General features: G+C 38.9%; 1 protein-coding gene across 3 annotated transcripts in view; it reads left to right on the forward strand.

The window, feature by feature from the left end:
- The window catches only part of PTPRR (protein tyrosine phosphatase receptor type R), a 257,281-nt gene that overhangs the window by 7,526 nt on the left and 227,990 nt on the right, over positions 1–21,765 (forward strand). For all 3 annotated transcript variants that reach the window (XM_032646704.1, XM_032646702.1, XM_032646703.1), the window contains one exon: positions 1,543–1,771. Coding sequence is in view for 2 of the 3 variants with exons in the window: in XM_032646702.1 (XP_032502593.1) it covers positions 1,720–1,771 (52 nt within the window). In the remaining variant the exon portion in view is untranslated. The remainder of the gene's footprint in view (positions 1–1,542; positions 1,772–21,765) is intronic.

A 21,765-nucleotide genomic window follows, 5' to 3' on the forward strand; every position in this document is an offset into this window, starting at 1 on the left:
GCCTTGCCTCTCAGTGCTAGAGATAAAATAAATTATAAAGGAAATGATACTGCCTGGGCTCTGATCCTGTGACATCCTGTCTAATTTAAGCTCTTGTGGGTAGCATGTTTCCCATTAGTTGTCCCAATTCACAGAGGATGGAGGAAGAAAGCATTGAATGAGATATGCAGTTCAATTCAACAAGCACTTACTCCTACCTCTTATTTACCTAGAACCACTTTGTTCAATTTAAGTAATACAAAGATGCAGAAGTTCCTAGGGAGCCTTGGGCTGTGTTGTGAGGCAATGCTTAGCAAATGTTGTCTATACATTCAAGTGTGGAAGAGAAATATTGTAATCTGGAGTTAGCCCAGGGCTTTCTGGAAAAGTGAGATCAAGGTTAGACCTTTTAAAACTTGAATGTGGTACTGAAGCCAGTGGGAGCAACTGGGGAAGGGGCAATAGCATCCCATGAAGACACAGAGGCAGAAAAGTCAGAGTTGCTGGGATAGTTAATGGAGAAAGTCTGGCCAAGGGACTTCATGACTAGGAGTAATTAGCCACTGGAGTAACAGAAGCATCTCCACACTCCAATGTCACAGATGAGGGGGGAGGAACACCTGTATTTAGCCTGTTGCAGACTCCCTAGAGACACAGAGCTGCACGGCAGGAGACCAGTTACAGAGGTGATTCTATTACCTTTCCCCTTAGAAGGTAAAAATGGAGACTGAAGATAATTATCTCCAAAAAACAAAAAGGTGCCTTCTTCTCTTCAATTACATGGATATATCCCACTTCTGTCACTATGGTCATTGACTTTGAGCTTGAGAAAGTTTAAAAACGGGGACCGCGCTGGAGACAGGCGAAAGAGAAAAGGGACCGTGTTGGAAAGAAGGCACCCCCAGGGTGCACGTTTACTGCTTACACCCAGCAGGCTGCCCCATGACCGCTCCCCCTGGCAACCCTGATTAGAGGAAGACACCTGTACTCTATTCCCATAGGCAGCCTGGAGAAGCTGGGCAATCTGCGGCCCAGGAAGCGTCAATTGCTAGCAATGAGCTCTGTCGACGTGTAAACCAAGATTTGGGGAAGGAGCGGGGTGGGTGTAGAGGTTGACACTTTCTTAGGCTCTCTCCTCTGGTTCCTCAGATGGGGCCTTCATCTAGTCCCACCCCCACGTTTTGGACAGATGCCGTACCCCTGACAACCGTCCCAAGATGCTTTCCCCCCCCCGCCCGCGCCCCGCGGTGGAGCCTGCTCCCCTCGCAGCCGCAGCTAAGACCCGGAGAAATGGAATTTCACTTTGAAACTCGCGTGCGTGCGGCGCGAGGGCCAGCGCTGGGCATGCTCAGTAGCCGCGGCGCGGCGGAGCTGCTGCTCGCGCTGCGCTGGCCCCGGGCTCCAGGGCTGGCGCGGGAGTGCGCCCCGCCCCCCCGCGCCTTCCCCTCCGCGCCTGCGGAGCTTCCAGAAGGCCGAGCAGGAGCGGCTCCCAGGGCGTCGGCCCCCGCCCTGCGCCGCCCAGCTCGCCGCCGCATCCTACTCCTCTTCCTCTCCTCTCTTAAGGAGGCGAAGCTGGTGCTTCCTTCTGTGGGCGCCACACACGGCTCTGCCAGCCCGAGCCGAGGACCTGCGAATGAATCCCGGAGACCAGAGGACCATCGGCGGGGGCTCTTTCCAATAACAGTTTGCCTGAAGTGGCGGCGTGGCTGAGTTTCTCCTCCACCTCTCATTGCAAACACTATGCGGAGGGCGGTTGGCTTCCCTGCGCTGTGCCTGCTTCTTCACGCTGCAGGTAAGGGGTTGCCGGGCATAGAGCCAGAGATGTGGATGCGCTGGGAGACTGCACATACTTGAGGGCTGTAGGAAAAGCCTGCTTCGCGAAGAAAGCCTTAGGAAGGCAAAGCAGGACAGTGCTGACAGGAAAGCGGTGAGGGAGTCATGCACCTGTTGGAAGACTGCGGCCGAAAACTTAAAGCTAAAATCAGCTATTGATTTTTCCTTACCTCGTATGAACATTTGCAGTACGAATACAGGTTGGCTTGCTCCACCCCTCCCCTCCATGTAGACTCCCAGATTTTGTTTCTAGGCTCTGCACTTGACTGCCAGTTCTTCAGGAGGCAGACAAGACATCCTACTGGATGTAACCTTTTCTACTGCAGCGGCTACATCCGTAAGGTCTCTTGGTTTAGCGAGAGCTCACAGGGGTGCACTGGCTGTAACGTGATGGACCACATCTCCTCCGCAAAGATCGAAATACATGGTTCGCATTAATGATGCCGCTCCAGGCTCCTTTGGCCCCTGCTCTTGTCAGTCGAATTTTCTAAACCAATGAGAGGAACGAAAGATTTAAAATAAGACCCTCTCTTCTCTTTCAGCATCATGGTCAGATTGCGAGGGCACTAGACAGAAACTCAATCACAGTTTCAAAGCTGACAACCCCGGGGTCGGCACTGTCCCTGGGACAGATTTGATGAGGTCTAGCCAGGAGTGACAATGAGACTAATTCCCAAATATAAACATATTTGATACCAGTATCAGGTTTCGTATGGAAGCAAACCTTAGGAAGTACCTGGGGAATTTTATATGCGATGTTGCTACAGACCCTGCTTTTTGGATACATGCAGCCTCTATGTAATGCAAGGACTTGCTGGACTGAATCCTTTATCATTTTTACACACACGTGAACCAAAATAGAATATGGCAGAGAGATTTTAGGAACCCTACTGCGACAGCAGTTGTCCATGCAGTATCCCTGTAGCAATCAAGGACTAGGTATTTTCCTAGAGTTTGCCTGTTATCCAACCACACACGTTCATTCATTCTTTCAACCAACATTTATAGAGTATGTACCACCTTCCAGGGGTAATGAATAAAAATAATGGTTGCAAAATTACAATTTTTGTATTATCTTTTAAAAAGAGTGTGGGTGAGTCCTTTTCTATATGGGTGATAATGAGAGTGAAATATGGTACTTCCTTATTTCTAGCTAATACTATTTTAACATATTGTGAATCTCTTGAACAAGTAATGTTTAGGGACATTCTGGCTATAATTAAGTACCCATGTTAATTGTATAATTATGATGTTATATTGTGGAATTTTCAGGAGTTCTTTGATACTTTTTGAAAACTAAGAAATAGCTGTGACTTGGTTATTAAATTATTTGCAAACAGTTATAGTGAATACTTTCATTACCACATACAATTCTTTAATGTTGAAATATAGGATGAAAATATACACATTGGGTTGAGGTTTATTTACGTTATTGTTTTATTGTAGCACTGATAGAAACATCTGTTACTGAAAAAGCCTCAATTCCTGTCAATTTAGCTGATTTAGCTGATCTGTGAAAAATTTTAGTGTCGTATTTTTAAAGCTAATATATAACATTTCTAAAGATAACATTGAATATATCTTGAGTAATTATAGCTTAAAAGCTATAAAAGCTATAGATAAACTTAAAACTAAGCAGGTGGAAAACATTTCTAAATTTATTGTAGTTGAATATTTGGAATGAGGAAATAGAAGACTTTTGTTCATTAAAGGAGAAACCTAGGCATCTGTAGCCCTAGATTATACATGGAGTTCTGCCAAAAGGGTATATTACCAAAGACAAACCAGTCCAACTCTACTTTGACTTCTTAATTTGCAAAAAAAAAAAAAAAAAGACTATTTAATCAATTTGAATTTAATAAGGCAATGCATTGAAGACTCTCTTCAGATTTCAATTGCAAGATGCTGTATAGAAATTAATTATATTCATATTTAATGTAGTGCTTTTGATAGGTGTTTTTTCACAGCAGATTGCAAGTTTAATATTGTGGTTGTCTTGCCAGTTTCATTTTGAATGCATTTTAATTTAAACAGCAATTTGTGGGTCACAGGCTGTCATCAGATTAAAATTCATCACAGTTATCTAAATAACATTGTTAGGACTTTTCATTAGAACTGAGACAAACCAGATTTCTTGATCTCAGCTCCTGTAGATTTGGGTAATAAGAAAATGAGTAAGTGGGAGGGCAAAGATCAAGAAGTCAGTGATTGTCTCTACTTGTTGAATGTCTGATTTGGCTTCTCTTGCAGAAGGTTTTCCTCTCAGGAGAGAAGTGAGCTTTATAAAGAAGGGAAATGAATTCTATAGAGTCAGGCCTCTTTGGCTGAAAAGCTAATTGATCCATTTTGGTTATGTCCAGGGTACCAGCAACTACTTTATACTGGTGGAACTGATGACAGGTTACACCCCTTTTGGGATGGGAGAAATTGGCTGCCAGGATGTGAGTGCTGTTTGTAGCTATACTAGGAACTGTTGACTTCAATTGTCATTCTCCTAATGATAAGTAGCAAACTGTTTTCAGCTTGAGCGTCATCTCCAATTATTTGGTCATGATCTCCTGAGTCACTATGCAAAAAAAAAAAAAAAAAATTTTTTTTAAAAATTCTGACCAACCCTGAGTTCTGATTGCCTTAACAGTGAAAAGTATTGTATCTGTTTGTAATGTCTGTGGGAACAAAAAGGGGAAGAGAGGGTACAATGCTGTGTAATTAACATCTCTGGGTAAGATAACCTTAACAAATTACTGAGCATGGAACTTGTTAGAGAACCTGGACTCAACTCTTATCTATGGCGGCTGATTTTCATAGATGTCTTTAACATGAAAAGTGTTAATTATTGTCCATCTAACTGCTTCGTGTACAGGTGAGAAAACTATGATCCAGTAAATGATAGCTGGTAATTACTTTAAAGTGCCAATTAACAGTATAGCCAGGGTAAAAACCTATGTTTCCAGGCCTGTGATTGCACACTATATAAAATCCTACACTGTTTCTGACAGTTGAGGCCACCATTGAGATAGTGGTGCCAGATTCTTTTTCACTAACTGTCCCCATTCTTTTTTTTTTTTTAACATCTTTATTGGAATATAATTGTTTTACAATGGTGTGTTAGTTTCTGCTTTATAACAAACTGAATCAGTTATACATATACATATGTTCCCATTTCTCTTCCCTCTTGCATCTCCCTCCCTCCCACCCTCCCTATCCCACCCCTCTAGGTGGTCACAAAGCACTGAGCTGATCTCCCTGTGCTATGCGGCTGCTTCTCACTAGCTATCTACCTTACGTTTGGTAGTGTATATATGTCCATGCCTCTCTCTCACTTTGTCACAGCTTACCCTTCCCCCTCCCCATATCCTCAAGTCCATTCTCTAGTAGGTCTGTGTCTTTATTTCTGTCTTACCCCTAGGTTCTTCATGACCTTTCTTTTTTCTTAGATTCCATATATATGTGTTAGCATACAGTATTTGTTTTTCTCTTTCTGACTTGCTTCACTCTGTGTGACAGACTCTAGGTCCATCCACCTCACTACAAATAACTCAACTTCGTTTCTTTTTATGGCTGCGTAATATTCCATTGTATATATGTGCCACATCTTCTTTATCCTTTCATCTGTCGATGGACACTTAGGTTGCTTCCATGTCCTGGCTATTGTAAATAGAGCTGCAATGAACATTGTGGTACATGACTCTTTTTGAATTATGGTTTTCTCAGGGTATATGCCCAGTAGTGGGATTGCTGAGGCATATGGTAATTCTATTTTTAGTTTTTTTAAGGAACCGCCATACTGTTTTCCATAGTGTCTGTATTAATTTACATTCCCACCAACAGTGCAAGAGTGTTCCCTTTTCTCCACACCCTCTCCAGCATTTATTGTTTCTAGATTTTTTGATGATGGCCATTCTGACCGGTGTGAGATGATATCTCATTGTAGTTTTGATTTGCATTTCTCTAATGATTAATGATGTTGAGCATTCTTTCATGTGTTTGTTGGCAATCTGTATATCTTCTTTGGAGAAATGTCTATTTAGGTCTTCTGCCCTTCCCATTTTTTACCTTTCTGTGAACCAACATAATGTATCAACTTCTGTTGAAAAGACCACTTCAGGAATATGGAAGAAGGCAGCTAAAAGCTACCCAATAATATGGATGGCAAAAATATCATGTGGAAGAGCCATAGATAGCTTTTCTTCAGTGTTTCTTCTCTTTCTTTTCCCAAAGAACTATATTCTGTTTCAGGAGATGATATTTATTGGGTAGTATTGTAGTTGCAAAGGAGTGAATGTCTTGAAAATTATCATGTGAAAGCTTTCTTTTTCCTATTGAATAGCAGTAAGACATAGAAGCTGATGTCAATGGATTACTCTCTCGTCAAGCTCTGGAAAAGGTTCTTTCAAATTTCTACATTGTTCTTACTATTGGCCTTTCTGGATGACACAGAGACTACCTTCAGTATATCTTCTGAAGATGCCTCTTCATTCTCAGAGAAGTGCATAGTCAGTTTCTCTAGTCTTTAAGAGGGAAGAGTTCCTATGGGATCAAGAGGATCAGGGAAGTCATTTGCAGAAACATCACCCTCAAAAGAAAGGGTAGACGGATAGGAAAATATGTTTTAAGATGTCTTTTCCTCAAAGAAGAGTCCCTTAGAACTCCCAAATTGGTTTTTCCTGTTCAAAATCACTCAACGAAGTCCTTACACTGGCCCAAGTTCTACTCTGTTCTATCCTCCCATTACCTCTCTGATATCTCTCACTGCTTTCCTCTTTTTTGTCTCTCTCCAGCTACAGTAGTCTCCTTCCTATTCCAAGAAGATGCCAGGCACTTGCCCACCTCCCAAAAAAGTTTTGTTTATTTCTTTGCCTGAACTATCCTTTCTCTGTATTTCCATGGCTTAATCCCTCAATTTTAGGTCTTTGCTCAAGGGTTACTTTCTCAGTGAAGCCCTCACTGGCTATCCTAATTAATATTTCATATCCCACCCCCCAAAAACCCTCTGATACCCCTTCCCTGCTTTACTTTTTAAATTAATTTTATGAAGAATAGTTGATTTATAATGTTGTGTTAATTCCTGCTGTACAGCAAAGTGACTCAATTATGCATATATATTCTTTTTCATATTCTTTTCCATTCTGGTTTATCACAGGATATTGAATATAGTTCCCTGTGCTATACAGTAGGACCTAGTTGTTTATCCATTCTATATACAGTAGTTTACATCTGCTCATCCCACGCTCCCAGTCCTTCCCTCCCCCACCCCTCTCCCCCTTGGCAACCACCAGTCTTCTCTATGTCTGTGAATCTGTTTCTGTTTTGTAGATGTGTTCATTTGTGTCGTGTTTAAGATTCCACATATAAGTGATATCATATGGTGTTTGTCTTTCTCTTTCTGACTTACTTCACTTAGTATGGTAATTTCTAGGTCCATCCATGTTGCTGCAAATGGCATTATATCATTCTTTTTCATGGCTGAGTGATATTCCATTGTATATATACCACATCTTCTTTATCTGTTCATCTGTTGATGGACATTTAGGTTGTTTCCATGTCTTGGCTGTTGTAAATAGTGTTGCTCCTGCTTTACTTTTTTTTACCAGAGGTCTTTCACCATCTATCATACCAAGTATTTTACTTATTTATATTGTTAATATGGTTCCCCCTCTCCCCATTAAAATATAAGTAACTTGAAGGCAGAGGTCTGTTTTGTTTACTGCTGTTTCTACTGCAGATTCTGCCCAGCCTAGCACTGGGGGTGGGGAGTAGTGCCTGGCATAAAACTCCTAAAGATTAAATAAATACATTGAATAAATAAAAACAACACAGTAATATTTCTGGTCTCCTCTTTTTGCATTTAGTTTCTTCTTGGCACTCGTGCAAGTCACCTTGTCAGCTTAGCCACTTCCAGCATGAACTTCAGCAGAGCTCATTTATCCAAAACTCAAGCTGCTCCCCAGGAGTCTCACATGCCCAGGGGATATACCATCTCAAACAGACTTTGCTACTTTGGGAACTGAAGGGCAACTGGGGGTGAGCTTGAACTACTTATAAACTCAGTGGCAAAGTCCTTCCAACTGATTGCCAGATGCTATACAGCCCAATGCCTTGCTGGTTGGCTATATTTTTACTTCTTAGTAAAATGCTTTGTACATATGGGAATGGCTATAGTTATATGAGAGGATTCATACAGCTAATTTACAAGCAGGGTTTAAGGCACTAGGACAAACTTGTCTACTTCTTTGGCATTTGAGGCATAGGTATATGTATACAGTAAGTCCCCTACATATGAAGGAGTTGCATTCCGAGAGCATGTTGATAAGTCCAATTTGTTCGAAAGTTCCACAAAGTTAGCCTAGGGACCCAACTAACACAATCGGCTATATAGTACTGTACTGAAATAGGTTTATAGTACTGTCCTGTAATAAGTTTATAATACTTTTCACACAAATAATACATAAAAAACAAACACAAAAAATAAAGAAAACATTTAAAAGTTTTACAGTACAGTACCTTGAAAAGTACAGTAATACAATACAACAGCTGGCGTACAGGGGCACGTTCATGTCTTTGAAAGTTCGCAATTTGTACCCTACCTTTGGTGTTTTCTTCCAAAAGGTCACCAAGTCTACTCACCAACTCTTCTCCACTTTCCGTGTCCACATCACTGCCTTGTGCTAGGTCCTTATTTCTCATATAGTATTTCACAATAACCTGCCATCAAATCCATCCTTCATAATGGTATCAGAGGTAAAACTTGAAAAAGCATACCCGATCACATTCTTTCTTTATAAGATTCTCTAATACAGCTATTTCCTTTTCTCTTAGAGTAAACCTAAACTTATTAGCATGGGAGAATCTTTTACTAACTCCATCTTTATTTCCTGTCATCATGTTCTGCTTTGCACACTGTTATCATACTAAGAGCAAATTTCTTTTGGTTTGCCATGCCTCTCATCCTTTTCACATACTGTTCTATTTATCTTAAATACCCACCTCTGCTTCTTTTTCCAGATAACTTTTTCTCCAACTTCAAATCTTGGTCATTGCCTACTTTGAGAACCCTTCCTGTGACACCCCACCTCATTCAAGTAGCTTTCCTAGGTTTTCCTTTTAGGCCCTGTATATTTCTCTATTAATGCACTTAACCTGAATATTTAAACATTTTGAGGACAATAACAGAATTGTAGCTTTTATTTCTATGTACCAATAACATAGAACTGTGCTTGTTATCTAGTGCACCATCAATAAATGTTGAATGAATGACTAAACATATTCAGGATGTATTAGACAAAATAAATTATGATTAATTTATATTGACAGATTGTATCTCATTTTGATCATAAAGAGTAGAATTGACTTTACTACTGCTCTTTCAATCCAATTTACATTTACTGCTTACAAAGAAGTGGAAATGGGGCAGAAAAGCTTTCATTCAAACATAGTCTGTTTAAGGTAAGGTTGTGTTCTACAGGCATGATGCTTATTGTAGTGGAGTTGTTTGTTGAACTCCCCCTAGATAGACATTCCTATATGATATTCTAGTACTACTTCAGGATGGGAGTGAGATGAATGTCTTTATTTTAAAGAGACTAGATAATTAGGTCAGGTACATAGCATGATAGTTTTGCACTAAGGAATGGACCCAGAACCCCTGACTCATTACTGATTGGTTATCAGCTACCTTGTAATAACAAACATGAACCACTTACACATTCAAAATCAGGTGGGAGTGTGAGGCAGTGGGTTCAATAAACGGAGACCAAAAATAATCCAACCCTCCCTTAATTCCCCCAGACAGAAACCAAACGATCACAGAAAATTTCTGAGTATTTGGATGGTTTTATACATTTTTTCTGTCTCTTTATATACAGACAAAATCTTTATAAAACCGTAAACAATTTTTATGGGAGCCATGCTTATACCTGAAGAATGGAGACTGGTTTACGAATTAGAAAAAGTCACTTTTTATGAGACGATGGGATCACACATCAAAGGCTCATTTATTGCCGTTAGTATTAATGATAACATGGATGTTATGTTTCATGGTGAGTTTATTGTTAAATCTCTTAAAAGGTGTCTGTAAAGTCTGATTCAAAAGGTAGAGAAAGCCATTTTTCCCTTTAAAAGACGATTTTGAAAGATCCCACTTGGCCATGAGTGCATTCTTCATCTTCAAAGTACTTAGACAAATGCTGACACACTTAGAGTAGCACTGATGTTTCCCAACAAAAGGAATTTTAATAGCCTGAAAAAAATTAATGGTAATACATTATTTTAAGATCAAATTTCCTAATGCTTATTGACCAAATAATATAACTGTGTCTATCATTAAGATGATACTTGCCACAGAATGACGATTAGCAAATTTATATTATGAATATGAGCACTTTCCATTTAAATTTTTATTCATAATGGCTATCTAGACTTTTCTCATAATCAAATCTCATTTGACTTCAATTTATTAAGATGTTGATATCCATTAAAATTGCAGCCACATGGACCAACAACAAAACAAAACTAACTGTTTACGTGAAGCAATACATCTAGATCAATATGTCTAATTGCACTGAAGTAGATGCCAAGTTCAGTGGGGATATGAATTATTTTTTGTCTTAGTTCAGACCTGAAGCAATGTACATTTGCTGACTTAAATGTGCAGAATGGCTTAAGGCAGCCCTAAACTACTGATTCTTTGGAAAAGATCAATAAATGAGCACAGAGTAAGAGTGTCTCACAGTGATTTACTGGCCTGTACAGCAACATGTATAGAATAAGACTCTACAGCTATTTCACTGCAGTAATGATCCAGTTCCAGATGAAGACTAGAGGGGACATGAAGCAATGCCCATAACTGCACAGAGTCAGCTCCCATCACTAGGGTTACTTTCACTTACCTGGGAAAGATGCTGAATACAAAGTATGCCAAACATCATGATGAGTTAGTTTGAAAGGCCATCAATCCGTCAATATAAAGATGTGCTTTTAAGTTAAAGTAGTTCACCCTCTTGGTCTTGTTGATTCAAGACAGCGTTTTTATTCTCCCTGGAAGAAAATGAAATGGCGTAAGCAGAGAAGTAAAAAGAAAATTGAAATAAAGGAGAAAATGCCATATTTTTAGATGACTTTTAGCAGAATAAGGTAGTAGTTAAGAGCATGTATATTGTGGTCCAGCTCAAATCCAGGCATGATCACTTACTATCTCTGTAACTTAGGCCAACTTAATCTTTCCAAGTCTCAATTTCCTCTTTTTAAAATGGAGATCAGGTACTATACAACTGTAGGGTTGTTGCTGTGTGTTAAACAGGATAACGTAATGTAAAATAAACTGTGCTATCTTAGTAAGTGCCATGTAAGTGTTAGGTATTATTTGACTAGGGGTGGGAGAGGTCAGATGCTAAATGGTCAACTAGTATCTTGGAGCAATTTCTCATTCTTTTTGTGTTTGAGCCAATGCTGGAGAAGCATGCATGCCCGAGAGAGATTCTGGATTCAAATCATTTCTTCAATTTGATCTTATCTGCATAGTTTTCCTCTACCTTTGGCGTGAGACTTACTAAGTGTGCAGGTTTGTGATGGACTGTGAAGTTCCAAAACATCCACCTATTGCTTTTGGCCACCGAGAGGCTGGAGAGAGCCTGGCCAAGCCTAAGACATCAGATCTCATTCTCCCAGCCCTTCCTCAATAGCCCCCACCAAGCCCCTCAGTAAAATAGTTTGACATCCTCCCCCCATCCCAGTTCACCTCCCCAACAAATCTCTCTGTAATTTCTAAATCTGGACATTAACTGAAGCTATGAAAATATAATAAAAGGGTCTCCTACCAAGATAAACATTTTATTTTATAGGGAAGAAACAAATAGATTTCCTTATAAGAAAAGAAGGAAAATACAAAGGACTATTTCCTGAGTCCCTATGATGTGCTACACTCTATCCCAAGTGCCTTATATAAGATAATCATCTCACCCTTTAGGATGGAAAGTTTGTTTGAAATGACATGCTTGTACTACAGAAACAGCAAAAATACACTCTAACTCATGTAGCATAGTAAAAGTTAAAAAGTTCTAGAATCTGACTGCCTGGGCTTGAATCCCATCTCTGCTGTTTACTATTTAAATTCTCTGTGCGTCCCTTTTCTTATCAGAAAAAAAAGGCTAATAACATAGTAACTACCTCGTAAGGTGGTTTAAGGATTTAAAGAGCTAATTCCTAAGGGCCCACAGCATGGGGGCTGGAACACTGAATACATTCAATGGCTAGTAGTTGTAAGAATTATCATATTAGCATGTGAAAACTTTCATTGGTCCTATATTTCAGGTTCCATACTTGAAAAGGAAAAAATGTGCACATTGACTATCAGCCCACTAAAAAGAAAATCACTCTAAAGCCTTCTTTTGTGAAGAGTGCCTGCCATGAAAATCTGATTTTCATGCCTCCATTTAAAAAAAACCCTTGTAGAACCTTTGCCTTATAAATTAAAAAATGCTCATAATTAGCAAGTTTGTGTTGGAGGAAATAAATGCTGTTTTCCAAAGTGGAGAATCTAAGAGAAAAAAATCCTATAGCCCCCAGAAGCACTGCAATCATGGGCAACCGTCTTCCTGGTAAAGTATCTCTTAGTCTTAGGGTTTGGGTAGGATTTCTAGTATCATCCCTTCTGCTGTCTCACTCTACAAACTGTCTGAACTCACAACAGGAGTCCAAATATCCCACTTCTAATGCTGAACCCTCTCCATGTCCACGGACACCTTGAAAACCCTGTGCATTGTAGGGTTTGCATACTCCACTTTGAGATCCCTCTCCACATACCTTTGGTGTGTGTGTGGCAGGGGAGGGTATAGGCTTCATGAAATCAGAGTTTCCACACGTGCATTCTGGGGATCAGGCATCCTGCCTTCCTTAGTGTTACATTCTGCTGAGTCGACCATAAATTCTCAGCGGGTGCAGAGTCCATGCCTCCAGGCCAGTCCTGCCCCGTGCCTGAAGCAGAGGTGCGTCTGGTCTCCTATACTTCAGCCTAAAATCAGCCCTCACTGCTGGCAACCGCCCACCCCTACCCTTGATGTCTTGACATTCACCCTCTGGAGCCGTGTGCTCAGGCTGAACCTCAACCTCCTACTTTCTTCTTCCTCTCCACCCCGATTAAAGTCTGTAGTTCTTGCTTCCCATTGCAGGAGAGGTCTCTCCTCAGCTAGCTGTATTTTAGAAGAGATGTGACACACTGATCTACGCCTGATAAAAATAGCTGTTAATTGGATGGTCTTTCCCTAGCCAATGTTCATTTTGTCCAAAGACCCATGAGAAAGCAGTACCTTAGACCAGTGGCATTAATTTCAAGTGATGGATGAAGGGACTAGGGCAGGATGGAGTAGAAGTGTTGACCTGAAGGGCCTACCAAGTGCCCCTCAAATCCCTAAATGCAGGCAAAGGATACTAGGTCAGGGATCTCTTCAAGTGGCCACTGTGGACCTCCTTCCTCACCCTCCTCTTGCCCTAATATTCGGGCCTTTATGTCTCTGTAGTATCATTGCTATGACAATATTGTAATTTTTTATATGTTCTAATATTCATTTTGCTATATTTTAATATAATTCCTAATCTACCACAAGAATTATTCTTAAAATAGATATTTCTTTTTCCTTGTCCTGCAGTGGAGTCAGACTTTTAAGTCATCTGGAGAACTCTACTGTAAAAATGATGGTAATATTTTATAATTCCTGTAACTATTTATAAATAGTAATATTTTAACTGTTTGCATAACAATGAGGCATAAATATCAGATTTTACAAATGTACTTGGTGCTTCCTCGTTCAGTAAGTGCGCTTGGAATGCGATTCCTATGATTTCTGCAAAGGCTCCTGTTTCTCAGCTTTATAACCCTATGATCATTTTTCCCCACTTCTGCATTTCCCCAGAGGGCATATCTTGACAGAGATCTTCTCTTAATGGCTGTGAAGTTTAAGAGATAGTAGCATTCACTCCTGTCAACCTCTCCTCCAGGCACCCTCCAACTCAGTTCTTCAGGAACTGGGGCGCTTCCGTCTGAGCCAACATAAGTCTCACTCAGCAGGGTCCGAGGCCAGTGGTCTTCACCCATTTCTCCTTTGTGACTTATGTCTAGTCACGCTGCCCCAAAGAGTGCTGTCCTAAGTGTATTATGTTTCACTCTGTAATACATTTATCAGATGAAATATAATGCTATTAAAGCTGGGCAAAACCCAGGAAACATGAAACTCTTTTCATTGTAATTTTGCCACCAGCACATGGCAGGCACACATTTTTCCATTCTGTGACTCCCAGATAGAGTTCTCCACTGTGCAGCTCAACTTTGATTGGAAGGGATAAATAGGAAGAATTGAGGGTCACCCACAGTAGTTACAGTGGGCTGTAAGTGGGTGTAGGAGCCACATTTTCTAATGGAATATTTGAGGAAATGTGAAGGAGTGTTTATATCAAAGAACATGCAGGAAGAGTTTACAAGATGCCTTAATTAAAATCATTCCTTATTCTTGTAGGATTCAGGGCCTTTCCTGCTTGGAGAAGAATAGAGGCAGCTCTATAAAAATAAGACAAGTTACTTTGGTGTTCGTTTCTTATTTTTATTTTAGATATACTAGGTACATCACTGGCCAAACATGTGAAGCATTTAAGTAGTATCAGAAGAAGACGCAGAGCTTCATCACGGGATTATATTTTCACATCCTAGAGACCAGTGCATAGATTAGATTTTAGGAAAAACATTTCTGGAGGGAGGTGTTCTTTCAATGACAAGCTCTTTTTTGGAGGGCCCATGATTGTTTACAATTTTCATAAATATAATTATAATTCAATTAAAATTTGTGTCTGTTATCTTTTAGAAACATATTTTATTTTACTTTTTATGACAGCATTACTGGTCTGAAGATGTACTTTTTTTTTTGTCAGATTGGTTGGTGTCAGGATATAAGACAAATGTGTACACATATAACTATATACATACATACATATAACGTATGTTGTAAGAACATAACTAAGACACACAAACTGAATTTTACAAAATTAGCTTTATATACAGACAGAGCCATAGTGGAGTCTTTCAAAACACTGATATAATTTGCTATTAAGATTAGTAGGAGTGAACACAAGTTATACCTGGGAAGTTATTCTAACAGACCTCAGTTGTCACATCTTGAGATGGAAATAGTGTTCACCAGGAAGATTCAGTGTTGGTACTGTGGGTGCTTCTAACTGGAGATTAGTGCCGTGGTGACCTCATGGGTTAGCATTACCAATAGAATTATAGAATAACTGGAAGAGTGGGGGTTTTGTTTGTTTGTTTGTTTTTTGTGGTACGCGGGCCTCTCACTGCTTTCTGATGAGAAAACTGAGGTTTAGAGCGGTTGAGGACACATGCTCAAGTTCACATAGATGAGAGGGGGTGGGTATTGAAGCAACAATCTAGGTCCCTTATCTCTTATTCCATTGCTTTTTTTTAAAAAAATATGTTTCTTTCCTTTCTCAGTACTATTAATTGGCATTTTCTAAGTAAACTTCCACTGGTACTTGTGTATTTTTAACTTTGCCTGAGAGACATTTACAAATCAAATGAGAACCTTGTCATTTCTCATGTAGAAATTCCCAAGGGACTTCCATGATGTTATCCACTTATATCTCCTTTCTAGAGAAGAAAGTGCTGGCAATCCTTGAAAAACAATGATTGTCCTTTTACAAAATGATCAGAGAACAAAGTTGCCTTTGTTCAGAGAACATATAAAATTATATATAATATGTATTGTATATAATTATGTATATTATATATAATTCTGCTTGAATTTTCATTGTAATTGGGGATAATTAACATCCTCATTATGTAGAGTCTTCCAATTCATGAACACAGTATGTCTGTCTATTTATTCAGGTCTTCTTGTTTTACTTTCTCAGCGTTTTGTAGTTTTCAGTATATATATCCTGTACATGTTTTGTTAGAATTATACCTAAATATTTTATTTTTTGCAACTGTTGTAGATTTATTTAAATTTCAGTTTTGAATTGTACATTGCTAGCTTAGAAAATGCCATTGATTTTCATAGGTTGACATTATATTCTATTAACTTGCTAAACTCACCTGATCTACAAAAATTTTGATGAGTTCCTTAGGATTTTATACAGACAATCATGCTATCTGCAAATAGAACAATTTTGTTTCTGCTTCTCCAATATGGATTCCTTTTACTTCTTTTCTTTGTTTTATGGCAGTAACTAGGACTTTCATTCAGTACAGCATTGTATAGAAGTTTTAAGAATATCATACTTGCCTTGTCCTCTATCTTAAGGGAAGGAAGCATTCAGTCTTTCACCATTAAACCTAATGTTAGCTGTGGGGTTTTGTGCAGGTGCCTTTTACAAGGTTGAAGAAGTTCCCTTCTATTTCTAGTTTGCTTAACTTTTTTACTATGCGTTGATGTGAATTTTGTCAAATGCTTTTTCTGCATCAATTGGTGTGATGTGGTTTTCCTTTGTTAGACTGTCAATATGATGGATTACATTGATTGGTTTTCAAATATTGAAGCAGCCTTACTTACATTCCCAGAATAAGCCCTACTTGGTTATGGTGTATTAGCCTTTATATTTCTGCATTCAATTGCTAATACTTTCTTGAGGAGTTTTGCATCTGTATTCATGAGTGATATTGGTCTATAGTTTGTTTGTTTTTTTTAGTACTGACTTTTTCTTGTTTTGTTATCAGAGTAATTTTGGCCTCACAAATGATTTGGGGAGTGTGCCCTTCTCTTCTGTTTTCTGGGAGAGGTTGTTTGGAATTGAAGTTAATTTTTTCTTTAAATGTTTAAATTTACCAGTGAAACTATTTGATCCTGAAGATTTCTTTTTCAGAAAACAAATTTAAGTAGGAATTCAATTTCTTTTATAATTTTAGGACAATTCAGGTCAGGTATTTCATCTTGGGTGAGTTTCTTTAGTTTGTGGGTTTTGAGGAATTGGTCATTTCATCTAAATTGTTGAATGTATATGCAAAGGATTGTACATAGTATTCTCCTATTATCCTTTTCATGTCTACTGGGTATTTAGTGATTTTCTTTCATCTGATTTTGGTAATTTGTGTCTTCTGTATTTCTTTGTCAATCTTGCTAGAGTTTTATCAATTTATTGATGTTTTTCAAAGAATCAGCTTTTGTCTCATTGATTTTCTCTATTGTTTTCCTATTTTCAGTGTAATTATTTCTGCTTTTAACTTTTTACTTTCTTTCCTCTGCATACTTTACATTTATTTTGCTCTTCTTTTTTCTCATTTCTTAAAGTGGAAGCTTAAATTCTAATATAAGCATTTATGCTATAAATTTTCCTCTAAGCACTGCTTCAACTGCATCCCACAAATTATGGTGTTGTATTTATTTTCTCCTGGAGATGTCTTTTTCTGCACTTTGGTGTCCACTGTGGGTTGCCTAGAGGATACTGGGGGCAGGGGGAGATGGTAAACTTACTGCTGATGTTGTGGAATTTTGAATTCTGTTCTTCATCCCCAATCCCTCTGCTACTGTTTACTTTCCAGAGTTCTCAAATAGCTGTTTTATGCATTTTGTCCAGGTTTTATAGCTCTATTTAATGTAAGCAACAAGGCGGAGTGTGTTTGCTCCATCTTACCCAGACTCAGAATCTTTCATACCCTTTTAAACCCTTTAAAATTATTTTACTTTTGTTCAGGGACTCAACAGGGAGGGTGCTTTGCTTTGTGCTTCTAGAATGCTGTCCCCAAACCTTTTCCGTGTTGAATCTGGTCCTCTGAATATCCAGGCTCAGCTGTCCACTGATGAATTTTAAATCAGTAAATCCTATGTAAGTGTTTAGAGTTGTCTTGTTTGAACTCTCAGACTGTCAGTGACACTGGACACTGACAATCACAGATCCTTGGTATACTCTTCCCATGGCTTCCATACTTCCACAGTCTCTAATTTTTCTTCTTCATCCTCCAGCTGCTCCTTAAATGTGGCCTCCTCTGGGTCTTCGCTGCAGACTCATAATTCTTCTCATTCTACAAGGCAGTCTCCTCACTCAGGCACTCAGTTTTCCATTACTATGCTTATGGTTTTTAAGTATTTATCTCTAGTCCAGAACTTTCTTCTGAGTTCCACATAAACATAATTGCTTTCTAGATGTTTCTGCTTCTTTATATTGTAGGCACCACAGAATTACATTTCTCTGTCTCAGTAAAGGGCACCTCCATACATTGGGTTGCTGACTAGAAATAGAATTATCCTTAAATATCTACTGTTGGTTCCTTCCTACAACATTAACTCAATGACTGAATTTATTCCCCCTTTTTTTTGGTCAATTCCTATGTCTTAACACTTCTGGAATTTGTCTCTGCTTTGTCGCTCTACTGACACCTTGTCTGGGCTATTCTGTCATCTAAAATATTTTACCTGGTACCTTTGCACTTAGTCTTACTTCCTCCCAATCCATTTTCTTGTATAGCCAGAGTAATTTTTGAGAAACATAAATTTTATGATATCACTTCCCTCCTTAAATCTTGTAAAATGTTCAATGTTTCTAATGCTTCATGTCTTCAATGCTGTTAAAGGTATTTTACACCCCATGATGTTATCCTCAGTATCACTCAGTCTTTCTGCATTAGTGTCCTGTTGCTGCATGACAAATTACCCTAAAATTTATCAGATTAAAACAATATATATTTATTATTTCTCAGTTTCTGTGAGTCAGAAATCTGGCCGTGGCTTAACTGAGACTTCTGCTTCAAGGTGTCTCGTAAGACTTCAGTTAAGGTGTTGGCCTGCACTAAGCTCCTAGGAGAAGACTCAACTGAGGAAAGACTTGCTTCCAAGCTCATTTACATGATAGCTGGCAGGATTCAGTTCCTCAGTCATTGTTGCAACTGAGAGCCTCAGTTCTTCCCTGGATTTTGGCTAGAAGCCTCCTTCTTCACATGGACCTCTCCAACATGGCAACTTGCTTCATCAAAGTCAGCTGGAGTTTCCCAGCAACACAGAAGTGACATCTTTTTTAGCAGGAATGCTAAATGACATCCCATCACCTGTTGGTTAGAAGTAAGTCAAGAGCAAGATCTTGCTCACTGTCAATGGGCATGAATGCCAGTAGGTATGGGTCTTAGAGTCCCATCTGAAGAGTCCACTACAAACTCTTACCTTCTTTTTCTTATCTCCTCTCTTAATTTCTCTGTGCTGCTTTCTGAATTATTACCGAAACTTTTCCAACTTACCAATTCTCTATTCAGTGGTGTCTAGTCTACTGTCTAACCCATATATTGCATTTCATCAATTATGATATTTTTCATTTCTACGATTTCCACTTGGATTGAAACATGCCTGTTCTCTTTTCCTCAAATCCCTTATTCTTATTTTTCTCTTTTATCTCTTTGGATGTTTTAATTAACTTATTTTGAAGGCCCCTTTATTTTTCTCTTTTATTTATTCTTTCTTAGATAAGAATCTTCCTACTTCTCCATCTTCTGACCATCTCTCATGGCAATGGTCACCATGTGCCTTGTAATTTTTTAAGTCTATGCGTGTGTCTTCAGTGTGACTTAGCTTGCATGGAAACATGTGGAAATTCCATTTATATTCTAGTTTCTAGAGACATCACTATAAGATTGATTTTCAGTTGCTTCTGTCTAAGACCCTATAATGCATACAGGTTCTAAAACATTTTTTTTCCTAATCTTCTATGAACTACTCTTTCTTGGTTTTCCTCCTACTTTACTACCATTCCTTCTCATTTATCTTTGCTGGCTCCATTTCATTCAGCTCCTTGACACTAAATATTGTAATTTTACCAGGAGTTCTGTCCTATATACTATTCTCTTCTCAATCAATCTCCAGTCACTTGACTTTAAATTTTATCTGTATTGGATGACACAAATCTCTCTCTCTCTCCAACCATGAATTAAACATTTATTAAATTTCTAATTCAACATCTCCACTTTGATATTTAATAGACATCTCAATCTTAACATTTCTAAAATGTTTACTTGAGTATATTTATAATGTCAAAGTGAAGGAGGTGATGATAGAGGGGTAATGTTTGAAGACAGAAAAACTAAAACTTATTCCAGATACTAGCTTGGTGGTCCTCAACTTTAGGGTTGGAAAGTGAGAAAATTTCAATTAGAAATCCAGATTTGTAGGCTACATATCCAGAGATCTGCTATGGTAGTTCTAGGCTAAGATCTGGGACTCTGCATCTTAATATCCTAGGTAATTCTGATGTAGGGATCTAAGCACAACACTTTGGAAAACTTTTTCTTACCTAATGGCTATGGTGGGGTTCCTAATATTGTGTTGCCATCTTGGTTCTCATTACTCAAGGCCAAAGCAGGACTAAGTCCTTTCACATATACGACTGGATAGGGCTGGGAAATGTTAGTTGTGTTTCAACTGCGCTTAAAATTAGACTTTTTTACCTTTCCCTGTAGGCCAATTTTAGCACAAGAGACATCTGTTAGTTGGACTCACCTATTTACATAAGGTGGCTCTGAAAAGGTTTTCTGTGACTGAGATCATATAAAAAGAAAGATTGAAGATAGCTGTGTAATTTTCTCAGTTCTTCATTCATTTTTCCCTTCCTTATAAATCTGCATTCTCTGATCTTCTGAGCCGCTTCTCTTTCTTAGTGAAATTCTTCACCATCCCCCACTATGGGGTTTTTTTGGCTTCCCGAATCTTGCAAGCTTTTTTTTCATGTTAATTTTTATTAACATGACTATTTCGATAGCACTATCATGTTAGATACAGTTGCCATGCTACTGAATGTTATAGATTCCTCTTTTTGGTAGAAGAGCCAATCCCTCAGGTGAAAAACCCAAATTCATTCAAGTATGCAGTATGCCTTTCCTGAAACAAGAGACCATCTTTAAATGAGGAGTATTTAAAGAGTCAACTAGGATAAAAATAATATATGTGCTCTATTTCTTAACCCCAAGGTGGCCATGTCATTGTTGCTCTTCACAATGTCAGACTCAGTCCTTTAATAGGGGAGGGAGGAAACTTCACCTGTAGTATAGAAATGCTGTAGGACACTACAGTATCATTTAGTGAATTACTTTTAGTAAAATACTAAACAAACATTTGTGGTCAGAAAGTTAATATACATCTAAAATATTTTAGCACTAGTCTCCATTAATAAAACTGCAATAGGGCTTCCCTGGTGGCGCAGTGGTTGAGAGTCCGCCTGCCGATGCAGGGGACATGGGTTCGTGCCCCATTCTGGAAGGATCCCACATGCCGCGGAGCGGCTGGGCCCGTGAGCCGTGGCCACTGAGCCTGCGCGTCTGGAGCCTGTGCTCCGCAACGGGAGAGGCCACAACAGTGAGAGGCCCGCGTACTGCAAACAAACAAACAAACAAACAAACAAAAACTGCAAGAATATTAACAGTGAAGGACCGTATTCATTTACATATGTTCCTAATGACAATGTCATTTCCAAATCTGAGGAACTCTTATTTCATTCAGAGAAACAAAGTTTACAGTCATTTCAGGGTAACACTGTCCAATCATCATCTTTGGCAAATTATGGTAGCTTGATTTTTTTAAAAAAAAAAAATTACAGTCAATTCAGTGTGCTCAGGATTGAAGACGTGAGGACTAGTTTCTCTTGGGTTGGCCAAAAATTTCGTTCGGGTTTTCTGTAACACCTTAAGGAAAAACCCGAACAAACTTTTTGGCCAACCCAATATGACTATCTCAGAATTCACGTGAAATGTATTTGTGATTTGAATGCTGTAAAAGCCTAAAGTCCCTGGGACCCAATGATTCCCAAACTATTATATCATGATGAAAGCACTTGAGCTGACTGAAAAAATAACCTGTCTTCCTATCTCTAAGTGAAATTTGACAGCATACTGGTAAGACAGGATTGCTGCAGGTGCTAGAAATATATACTGGTCACAGAGGCTTGATGGATGGAAAAAGCTGTAAAAACTAGCAATTCCTC

The sequence above is a fragment of the Phocoena sinus genome, chromosome 10 (assembly GCF_008692025.1).
Source record: "Phocoena sinus isolate mPhoSin1 chromosome 10, mPhoSin1.pri, whole genome shotgun sequence".
Classification (NCBI taxonomy): Eukaryota; Metazoa; Chordata; class Mammalia; order Artiodactyla; family Phocoenidae; genus Phocoena; species Phocoena sinus.